General features: G+C 41.3%; 1 protein-coding gene across 3 annotated transcripts in view; it reads right to left on the reverse strand.

The window, feature by feature from the left end:
* CRTAC1 (cartilage acidic protein 1) overlaps positions 1-11,693 on the reverse strand; it is a 416,360-nt gene that overhangs the window by 64,438 nt on the left and 340,229 nt on the right. For all 3 annotated transcript variants that reach the window (XM_018563297.1, XM_018563372.1, XM_018563447.1), the window contains exon 8: positions 338-474. In XM_018563297.1, the coding sequence (XP_018418799.1) occupies positions 338-474 (137 nt within the window). The remainder of the gene's footprint in view (positions 1-337; positions 475-11,693) is intronic.

Genomic DNA, 11,693 nt, shown 5'->3' on the forward strand with positions numbered 1-11,693 from the left:
CCTTTAGTTAGATAATTTGTAATAATTTGTATTGAGATAGTAGTGCAAGGGAGCCAGCTTGGAGCAGTGGCTACTTTACAACACACACAGGGACCATGGGGAACAAAAGTAACCACCCTCCAGAAGGAGTCTCAGCACCAATTCAGAGATGATTGGAGGATCTACAGCCAAGTGATATACAAAAAATATAAATTTTTGTTAATAGTACCTGAATTTTAAGTGACTTTTTCGGGAGTAAATAAATGTTGTCTATTTTATTTTTCCATGATAAAGTCCCTTTAAAACAGTGTATAAATATGCCCGAGAATCACATATTTTGGAAAGGCATCAATATTACCTAAACATTCGGTTTGCTGAAGAACCCCTGTAGGCTATATTATTGAAAAAGACTTCCAGCTCCTGATCATTATCGAAGTCAGCAGCGATTACTGTGCGGACTGGCGAAGGCATCGAGAATTTCTGAGAAGCAATATCCTGTTGGAAGATGAAAAAGATACAACAGTTCAAAATCACATGTTATTAGAAGGTAACTCCATAACCTAGTACGTTACAGGCTATAGAACGAGACCACAAAGTAATCAAGTGAATTTTCAAATTAAAATGGGAGCAAAATCATTTATATGCTTATTTAGAAGCCTCGACAATCTGATGACACGGAATAGTGAGAGCAAAAAACAACATATTCCCAGATATATTTAATTATTGCTTATATGTGCTGATAAATTGTTGTTTCATTTCCTTTGACAATCAACTTTGCAATTCAAAATCTTTTCCATTTGATTTGTGTTCCTGCATACATAAGAAAATACCTTTATTTTTTTCTTTGGTCTTGCTGAGCTTGCCTGAAGATATTATTTTTGTGTGCAGATACCTATTTCACCATCTGTCACGGTTGCAGTGCAAGTAAAATAAATAAAATATATGCCCTAAATATCTGTATTACGCTGTCTATGTACATTTTGCTGAAAATATAAACCAGAAAAAAAAAGAATTTTGTGTTGTCCATTACATAGCATGTCAGCCTTTTCCTTTAGCTTTCAAACCTGCACTAGAAATCTAATATAAAAAGCTGAGTTTCCAGATTACAGTAGGGCTGTACATTACAGAGGGACCTTAATGCAGCCTGATATACTTCAATGTATACAAGAAAAAACAGCTTTTTCTTTTGTTAGACAGAAAAGCCTTTTACTACTGTGCACCCATTTAATTCTGCTTTTCATTTGATACAAAAGTAGAACTCAACCTCCCTAAATTCACGCCAAAGCATAGCTCTCAACGACACCTCATTTGGAAGGACTGTTTTGTAAACCAAATCCACCTGGTGCTCACTCATCAGTAGTTTATTTATCAATGTTTCAATGGAGCTTAGTCCATCTTTATCAAGCAAAACATATTTAAGATAGACTGAGCTCCATCGAAACATTGACAATAAATTGAATAAACCCACATGCCCACTGCACCAATGCACACTAACTCACTGCCATTGAACCGACATGCACTACTCCATTCTCCACCACTGCACTGATATGCACTACTCCACACTCCACTAATATGCATTACTCCACTCTCCACCACTGCACCAATATGCACTACTCTCCAGTAGACATGTGCGATTCGTTTCGTTCCGAATCGAAATTCGGACAAATTTTCGGAAATTCGGACATTCGGATGTATCCGAATTCCGAATTACAGATATAACGAATGCAAACGAATCCGAATTTCTGTTTCCGAAATTCGGTAGCGGTAGTTCGTTTGAACGTTCGTTTCGTATCCGTTTCGTATTCGTTTCGTTCGTTGGAGCAAAGTGACATTAGAGGAGAAAATTTTTTTGCCCCTTCAAATGTCACTTTGCTGCAAACGAACGAATGGACGAAACGAATAAGAAACGAAAACGAAACGAACAAATTTCGTCCGAATCCAAATTACGAATCCGAATTGACTTTCACACCTGAATCCCGAAAAACGAAATAACACAAATCCGAATTTAAAACGAAATGTAACTAAACGAATTGTTTGGCAGTGCACATGTCTACTCTCCACCACTGCACTGATATGCACTTCTCCACTACAACACTGATATGCATTACTCCACTCTCCACCACAGCACCGACATGCACTGCTCTACTCTCCACCACTGTACTGATATGCACTGCTCTACTCTCCACCTGTAACACTGCTGTATGTCTGTATGAAGGGTGTATGAATCTCAGCTGCGGCTATCACTGGGCCAGGTATAAACTCAAGAAAGGTGCTTTAAGTATAAGTAACACTCAATTACTCTTTGTGAACAACATAAATGGAATCTGCTCTCCAAGTTACCTCACTCCAGGGAGTCAAACAAAAGTCAGTAAAGCAAGATAGTTCTGGGTAATAGTTATTCAATATTCCTCCTTTTGTTACATCACAGCACAGAGGCAAAAGTCATTAGGAATAACTAACAAAAGATACTTGCTGTTCAGGAGTCTGAACGTAGTGTTCCTTTCCGGAAGATAAGGTTAGTTTGGTACATACAGTCCTCTTCCCAACTGATTGAAAGTCATGATCAAGTGGTTGCTAAGGGAGATCTCAGCTTGGAAGCAACAGGTGTGTAGTGGTTTTTGGGTCAGACTGTTAGTACCGCACATGGATGTCCTGGAAGGGTTATTGGCAGCAGACCTGGAGGCTCAATCTGGGTGGACTCAGAGTCACTGCTGTGAAGAGGGCTGCTACTGATTATGAAGTCAAGGATAGAGAGAGATCATCCAGCCTGCTTAGAAGTGAAGATGGAGAGAGGCATGCAGGCTGTGTGTCACTACTTCAGAATGGAGAGTGTGGGTTCAGCTGCCTTGTCTGTGTTCATTGCAGGAACACCGTACAAGTGAAACTGTCGGCTTAAACTGACAAGGAGGGAGGAGAGTTGTGATGTCGGTGGAGAGGAGGCGGAGCTACCCTTCTTGTTTGGGATGCTGGAAAGGTAAGTTTCTTACACCACCACTGCACCAACTGTACTCCACTTGCTGCCACCTAACTCTTCCCATTCAATATGCCCATGCACTGCACCAGCATGCACATGCCCACTGACTGTCAATGCCCTGACACACACTACCCCAATGACTGACACCCACTTCTTCACTTTAAGTATTTGCAGCAATGAGCACATATACACCAATGCACCAACAGGCACTTCTGTCCTCACCGCCAATTCTATAGCAAGCACATTAAACGAATGGGCACACTTTTGCTAATATTATATTAAAACATACTACTTAATGTTCATTAGGTATTTGTTGTTAATGTAAGCTCTAAACTGACCTGTATTAAAAGGCAACAATTTCTAAATTCCCCATTTTCAGTTACAACTAATACAGTTGAATTTGGGTGGATTTATTTTTGGCTTTGACAAGACAGTTTGCAAGCTGGTGGGGTCCTGAACATATACACCTGTTGTAAGCAGGCCTTTGGGGCTATTATTAGGGGACCATTAGGTTTTCTGCAGGAAGGGGCATCCAAAAACACAAAAGAGGCATAGGTAACAGCAATTCCTGGCATTCTGCCTTAAGTTATTATAAACTGTATATAGTACCAGCAAAGTGTCACAGCACCTTTGTGGCCTTTAGTGGGTGCTTGGTAACCTTCACTATAAATCCCAAACTGCAATCCAAAACTGCAGTAATTTTGTCTACATGTGCAAGGCTGCCATTCGAAAATTAGGATAAAGGTAATGATGATAACAGCATTATTGATCCAGATGTTCTGGTCTGTTCACATTCCCATCAGCATATTGTCTTATCATAATCCACTTTTGGAAGTCAGATTTTACACCTGCACCTTTCATGTCTCCAGAAATAATAATAAGATTTGCAATGCAATTTAAAAAGAGCAGATTTAAGCCATTGGAAAGGAGATTTGTCTTTTTTGTTGCGCTGGGTTGTGGTGTGATTATATTCTATGAAAAGTCATATTAGATGCTGCCGTTCTTCTCACCTAAAGAGCTGCAGCACCGGAGGGACAAAAGCATACATTTTGATGACATTCAGCTGGCTGATGATTGCAGAGGTCTGGGCTGAATTGTATTAAGATTTCAATTATTTTTAGTGCGGCATGCTGGATTCAGAAAATGAAAGGAGCATCTGCTGAGTGACAACAATCACTACACAATATACACAGAATTACCTGAATAAAGGTTGGATTTGAAGTTGGTCACTATGATGCATCATTAAGTGCAGCACAGTCCCCTTCAGTTGCTATACAGGCTATCATACAGCTTATTATTGAGCTGCCTACCAAAAATATTTTTTTGTGTTTTTGGCAATGTGCTGCTCCTTTGAATGGAAACTTCTCTAATGGGATCCTGCAAAACTACTAAGACCTTGCAAGGGATCATTCCCACTCAATTGTACAAAATCCCACCACTCTTGCCTCTGAAACGCCACTGCTCACAAAGCTACACCAACCCAAAAATATTTTTTCTTCTCTTTTTTTAAGATAGTTTTTATTTATATTACATTTAACAAATCATGTTACAACAACATTCAAAAACAATAACCCAGCACAGGCCAATCAAAACACCTTTTGCCTCTTATTTCGTAAAGCATGGGGATAGGAAAATGCAAATTGCAAACCACAGTATACTGTTGGAAATCAGTGACATAAAACAAACAAACAAATATAACTCTCAGTATATTGACAGTAAAGTAGGTATCACATTTAAATCAACACTGGGATTTTGGAGGGAGAAGCAAGCCAAGGACCCCAGACACACTCACAGGTTTTTCACAAAAAGGTGAAGAGTTTGGAGAAGGGAGGAGAAGTGAACAATCTAGGACAAAATAGCTGATTTAGAAAAATTCTGCAATTCAGCTCACTTTCCAGTTCAGCTATGTTGTTCTAGATTGTTCACTTCTCCTGCCTTCTCCAAACTCTTCACCCTTTTGTGAATAACCCTGTCAAAGAAATGAGGCCTGACCCTTTGCTCAGATGTAATCTTATACAAAGGCAAAACTTGGTCCATCACCCTCTTTCAGTTGTTCAGAGAGGGCGTAAAGGTTTGTTCCATACCAGAAGAATAGTTTTTTTTCACATAGAAAAAAAAATAATTCTAAGAAGGCATTTGATATAGACTGAGTGGCCAGATTATTATGACCATCCCATCAGTACTTCGTTGGGCCACGAGATGACTCCACAAGATGACTTTGTTGGGCCGCCTCGTGACTCCATGAGGTGCTGAAAGGTGATGCAAGGAATCTGTCACTGCCCTGTTGCCCTTCTGTTGTATTGTACCAGTCTTGCCACACTCCGTTCTCCCCTAACATTGACTTTTTGCTGACGGCCACAATTCGCACGTTCAGACCCGGATTTTCGGCTGACAGTCCAGTCTTTAAACACTTTAACAACAGCTGCTCTTGAACATTTAACGAATTCTGCTGTTTTGCTGATACTCGCTCCATGGCTCCGAGCGCCAACAATCATCCCACGTTCAAAGGCTGTTAAAACGCGTTGTTTACCCATATCTTGAGAATAAAATCACGTCTACTGTCGTGGTAAACAACCTGCTTCCCTATTTATAATGGTCTGGCCCTCTAGCAACTTCAGTGCGAAATTATAGCTAATTTGCCTACAAACGTCAGGTGGTCATAATAATCTGGCCACCCGGTGTATGTGTCTAAGGGGAGCACCCCAAGCAAGAAAACTAAGGGGCTACAGACATAGGGTACACAAAAACTTCCAGAAAGGCCATAAATTATCAACAAAAAGCAGTAACTAATGTACAGGTTCCAAAGGAATGAAAAAAATTCTGCTCAAGCCAAAGAACGTTTAGCATCCAACTCTTTTGGGTATATTGCATGTCTGTGTCCCATGCTATGCACAATGGTTCCACCCGCTTGACCACTATGTATCTAGAATGTCCCACCATAAAAACTTTGTGACCCACCAGATGAAGTGGCAAGCTGGTAGAATCATTGTGTACAGCAGGGAACACAGGCAACCAACACATGGGGATTTGCCAGATGCTGAAAATTCTTCCGCTGGTGTAGGTTGGCAAGAACGAGAAGATCAAGATTACCAATGGCGGGACTTGCAAGTATTATTACTCTTCTTTTGCAAGTTGCCATTTTTTTTTGCAACAGGATTGATTTAACAACCACAAATATAGAATTTCCTTCCATTTCTTAGCTACACCATTAATCTAGAAATTAGCATCTAAATGGTTGCTATGGGCAATGCCGCCTTTATACATCTGTCCTAAAGCAAAAACAAAGGGAGCGCCAATTACGTGTTAATTAGATAATTTATGACACTGTACTCAATCTAATGAGGAACATGTGCCAGTTATATATTAATTACATTGGGGATCTAGTTAATTTTGCTGTTTTCCAGAATTCTCCATCAGGCAGAAGCTAAAAGCTTTTTCCTCTTTCTTTGCATTCCCCTAATGTGTCATGTAATGAGGTGCTCCATAATGAATTACAGCGTTGCTGGCCTGATCTTTTTCAGTAAACAACATACCATGATATATTATTAGAGCAATGCCGCATGTACAAAAGACACCTATAAAACGATTTTATGGGTGCTCTTGCACATTACATCTGGGGCTGAGAATTGTGAGATAAAGGGGTTTTCTATCATTGGCGCAGGTAGATTAAGAATGCTAATTTGTCAAATGTAAATGAAATGATGATTCTTTGTGTGTAAACAGACTGTCAAAAAAAATAAATAAAAGCTGCAAGTATAAGGTTCAGGTGCCTATAGGCGACTATACATACCTACTATGGCCTCTAATACCCTGTGTTTATGGACAATTCTAACAGGCATAGCTCAGGCACTTTTAGGTAGTGTTGGAGCTTTCTTGGGGCCAAAAGGAATGTGTAGGAGTTGGGAATGATTGTGCAAAATTTGGTATATTAAAAAGGTCAGAGGTGGCAGAAGATGACTAAGGTGTAGATGGGCAGTGGAACAGAACCAGAGATTGGATGATCCACAGGGTTTCAAAGGAGCAGGAGTCACAGCAGAAAGGTGCTTCTTCCAGACTGAAAGGTGAAAAAAGGAACATGAAGTGTGCGTGCACAACACTCAACCTTCCAGATGATATCAAGACTTATTTCCCTCAATCTTAACCATCACTTTGCTCAGATGGTAATTGCAGTTAAAATTAGTGCACAACTGTGGCAACTGTGAGGTATCTCAATCTGACCGACCTTACTCACTGCGTGGGTTCTTATATTCTGGGCCATACCTGAGGCTCTGCCATGGCTCTGCAACTAGAACATGCTTTGCAGCTAACACAGTACATGAAGTATGATCCAGTCGCTAGATCACTTTCCGAGCAAATCCTGTGGGTTTACAGTGCTGAGGGATCTGTAAACGGCTATGTAAATGCTAACGGAGGTCACATTCCAGAGTAGCCACAGAACCTTCAGTTCATCAGGGTCTGGCCTCCAAAGCTGATGCTGAGCATTTGAAGTCTTAACTTAAGTTACCAAAGAAAAAATATCCACAGAGTATTAGAGTCTTGACTGAAGAGAAAAATGACATTAAAAAACCCTAGAATTAGAGTTTTCCTCCACAGAGCCGGGGAAAAGGTGTCAAGGTAGCAAATTACTGAAGCATAAAAGTTAGGGGCGGGGTTATACGGGGCCTGGCCTTCAACTTTTTCTCGGTTTGCCAGTGTTCACCCAATTACCCAATTGTCTAAGAATTACTATCCTTCTGTGTCCTTCAATAAATAATAAAGATAAAGGTTTTGGATTTAGATTTACTTTAGCCATAAGCTACAACTCTCTGTGATATCATAATGGCTGCGTTTGACTTCTGGGGCTTCATCAGACCGGGCAGTCTGTTCATTTTTAAAAGGAGGACTGTATCGCAGGACAAGCAAAGCTTCAAGAGGGCCCTTATCGAGGGGAAATCTCTTTCACTCACTCTCTGCAAGATTATAAGACATTACCACAGCAAGCGTCAGTAGAAAATGTCCTTCTAAGATTAAGCTATTCATTGGCTTGACAATTATTAGGCGGCTGAACAAAGAACATTAGCCCAGTGACAGGTTCCCACTGCCCTCTTACTGATACTATGTTTTGCTTCCTACTTACAGATAGCTTTTCAAAGCATATTTAATTAACTGTTGTAGTAGCCCTGATTTGTAATTACCTCTTCCCAGGACGGTTAACAGCCCATGTGAAGGTTAAACGCATAGAGTGGAGATTTGGTGGGGAAGCTCCATTATTTTACATCTCATCAGTTTTTAAATGTCTTTGATTTAAACGGCTCTGTTCTGCCTCGTTCTTGAAAGCCCGAAACGGCTTCTGAAGTAAAATATCCGAGGGACAGCTCGGTATTAGGAGGTAACCGTGCTTCTGATCTGCTCCGTTAACATTAGCAAATAGCTGAAAACGACAAACGAAATCAAGAACAATTTTCTGTCTGCAGCTTTAATCTGCAAGCAGAACCAATTAGCCATCTATGAAAGGGAGGAAGATAAATGGTGTATTCACCAGCATACTGCAGGCAAAGGGTGACAAATGACATGCTCACACTTCAGGCTTGTACACACAAGAGGTGGATGCAGAAATGCATCTGCAGCCTGTGGCTTTGACCTCGAGTTCTCCTCAGTGCTGCCTGCACTCCCAGGAAACATAGAACCCTGCTGGAAGGGACAGTTCAGTGATTCAGACTGCAGCAGCGGATGTGGCCAAATAAAGCAGTCATAGTTAATTTTGACATGGCGCCACGTAACACAAAGGTAGCATTTCAAAGACTGCTTGTGTACTGACCCATTTCGATCAATGTGTACTTTTGACCTAATTGAAAGGAATTGCTCAGCTACTGCAGGGTTGCATGCCAAGTGCCGCATCCTGAAACCTAAATGTATAGCTGTATGCAGCATCAGGGCTCATGTACAAAGAAAATGACCAGGCCTGGCTTGGTCCCCACATCAACAGATACCTCATTTTCTTTTTCAGCCCTACACAATAGACCATAATGCTGGCTGGATTTGCAGAATTTTTAAATACAAGTTGCTTTTATGCAGGCAGTGTGCAACAGCGGTTTTTCTTAACCTTTTTTCAGTCATGGCACCCTTTAAAATATGCAAAATCTCGAGGTATCGCCTTTTAAGATGTAAAATAATGACATGTGGCCCCCCAAAACTCCATACCAGACCCTTATCCCAGATAGGGGTCTGGTATTGAACGTAAGGGGAGACCCCACGCAAAAAACATGAAAAGGGGGTTTCCCCACTTTACATAAGAGTTCCTTCTTCAAATCAGGAGCCACCTTCACATCAGAGACCCCTCCTTTTCACATCAGAATCCCACTGTTTAGACCAGAGTCTCCCTTTACCTCAGGAGCCCCCTCCTTTTGACATCAGAGTTCCCACCCCATCACACTAGGAGCCTACATTTACATCAGAGCCCCCTCTTTTCACATCAGAGTTCCCCCTTTCACATCAAAGTCTTCCATTATATCAGAGTCCCTCTTTCATATCAGAGTTCCTCTCTTTCACATGAGGAGTCCCCTTCACATCAGAATCCTGCCTGCACCATAGGAAGCCATGATGCGGTGTAAATATGTTGAGGCACCACTGAGGAAGTCAGAAGGCACTCCAGGGCGCCATGGCACCCTGGTTGAGAAAGGCTGTGCTAGAAAAGCCTCAGAGGGTGAGCACCTGGCCTTTGATTGGGTAACAAAGAATGTAGTTTCACACATTTACACATTTTAAGGTGACACATTATAGCCCTATGAGCCCTATAAGGGCTATAGGAAAATGTAGGAAAATGACTCAATACATTTGTTCAAGTTTGGATACCTTTTTGCTACTCCCATCCTTTTTTAAATAAATACTGCAATCTGTACCTTCTTTAGGGTCAGAACAGAGCCTTTTTTGTAGGAAAATGATACACTACTGCCATGCCCCCAAGCATATAGACACAAATAATTAATACACAGAAAATAATTGTTTAACCACTTCCGGGCCGGCCATAGTAAAAAAACGGCCGGCCCGGAGCTCTCTAGATCTGAGCAGGCGTCTTTAGACGTCCGCTCAGACATGCCCCCTTGCGAGCGCCGCTGGGTGCGCGCGAGCGGGAAACGGCAGAAATTTAAAAACAGGCAGCGATCCGCGCCCCCCGCCGTTGTCCCGCTGATCCCGGTGCGAGCCTGGGATCAGCATGTCGCCTATTTCACAGGGGATCAGAGGGAGCTCGGTACGCGAGCTCCTTCCGGTCCCCTCTCCTCTGCAAGAATGCGGAAGTGTTGTATAATACATCACTTCCGCATTCTCGTGTCACTCTCCAGCTTCAGAAGCTGCAAAGAAGCTGATGGTGCAGATCTGTGATTCATCAGCTTCTTTTTGGGGGTCCTAGGTAACATTAGGGGTCTTGGAGACCCCTGATGTCTCCATAAAGAGGACCTGTCACATATTTGGCTATCACATAGGGGGTTTTTATTAGCCCCGTGTGTGATAGCAATAAAGTTTTTTAAAAGTTACACATAAAAAAGAATAAAAAAACAAAAAACATTTTTAAAGTCCCCACCCATACATACACACATGCAAACATGCGTTGGGGGCGCATACGTGCAAAAAAGACAATTGCGCCCATTACGCCGCAGATGTTACATATCGCCGCGAACGTCGCAGTCAGAGCAATAAGTCTAGGGCCATCAATCACTGATAACACTAAACTGATGAGCGGTAAAAGCTTTTAAAGTGTCGCCTATGGCCAATTTTGGGTATGGTAGTTTTCTGCAATTTCGCGGGTGTGCGCAATTTTAAAGCTTGACATGTTTATTTACCCAACGTGACCCCGACTTTTATATTTTACCAAAAAACTGGGTAATAATAAATGTTTCCTAACATAATGTTAAAAAAACTTTTTTTTTTCAAAATTTTCTGTAATTTTTCCTAATTATAGTAAAAAATAAAACCCCCAGTGGTGATTAAATACCACCAAAATAAAGCTCTATCTGTCCCCAAAAAAGGTATAAAATTCATTTCAGTACAGCGTTGCATGACGGAATAAACTTCAGTCAAAGTACCACAGCGCTGAATACTGAAAAATGGCCTGGCCAGGAAGGGGGTCTAAACACCTGGTCTTGAAGTGGTTAAAGCTATTTTTTACCCTCTACTTTCCCTTTATACTGGCTTATATTTATGCAATAATTTGGAGGCTGTATGCAAGGGCATTGCGAGACCCACGAGCCCCAAGTCTTCTACTGAGTGCCCTGGGGTTCCTTTGAGATATGGAGATGATACAGTCTATTAATTACACCGTTTTCAAACATTGTCATTCATCTACTTTTCAATTAATTGTTTATTATTTATTTTATCGCTAACCAATGATACGACTTTAGATTTGCATTACAGTCATGTCTTTGACATGACATTATAGTTTTAGATTAATTCATTTTTATTCAGTTAAAACTATTATATGAGTCTTGAATTGGATCATCATTGTATCCTATTAGCATGTCTACATTTTAATTTGTGTCCCAGAGGTGTCACAGGTCTATTAGAACTAGGGATGCATCGATACCGATACTGGCATTGGTACCGATGCTGAGTATTTGGGCAAGTACTCGCCCAAATGCTCCGATGCCTAGCCCCATACTTCCGGTATCAGGAAGCCTGGCAGCAGAAGCCTCCTCACTTGTAACGAGGGAGCATGGAGCAGGCTTCCCAGCCAATCAGGAAGCTTGGAAGCGTGTAATGACTCGCT

This window comes from Nanorana parkeri, unplaced genomic scaffold (genome assembly GCF_000935625.1).
Source record: "Nanorana parkeri isolate BGI_ZX_2015 unplaced genomic scaffold, ASM93562v1 scaffold2, whole genome shotgun sequence".
Taxonomy (NCBI): domain Eukaryota; kingdom Metazoa; phylum Chordata; class Amphibia; order Anura; family Dicroglossidae; genus Nanorana; species Nanorana parkeri.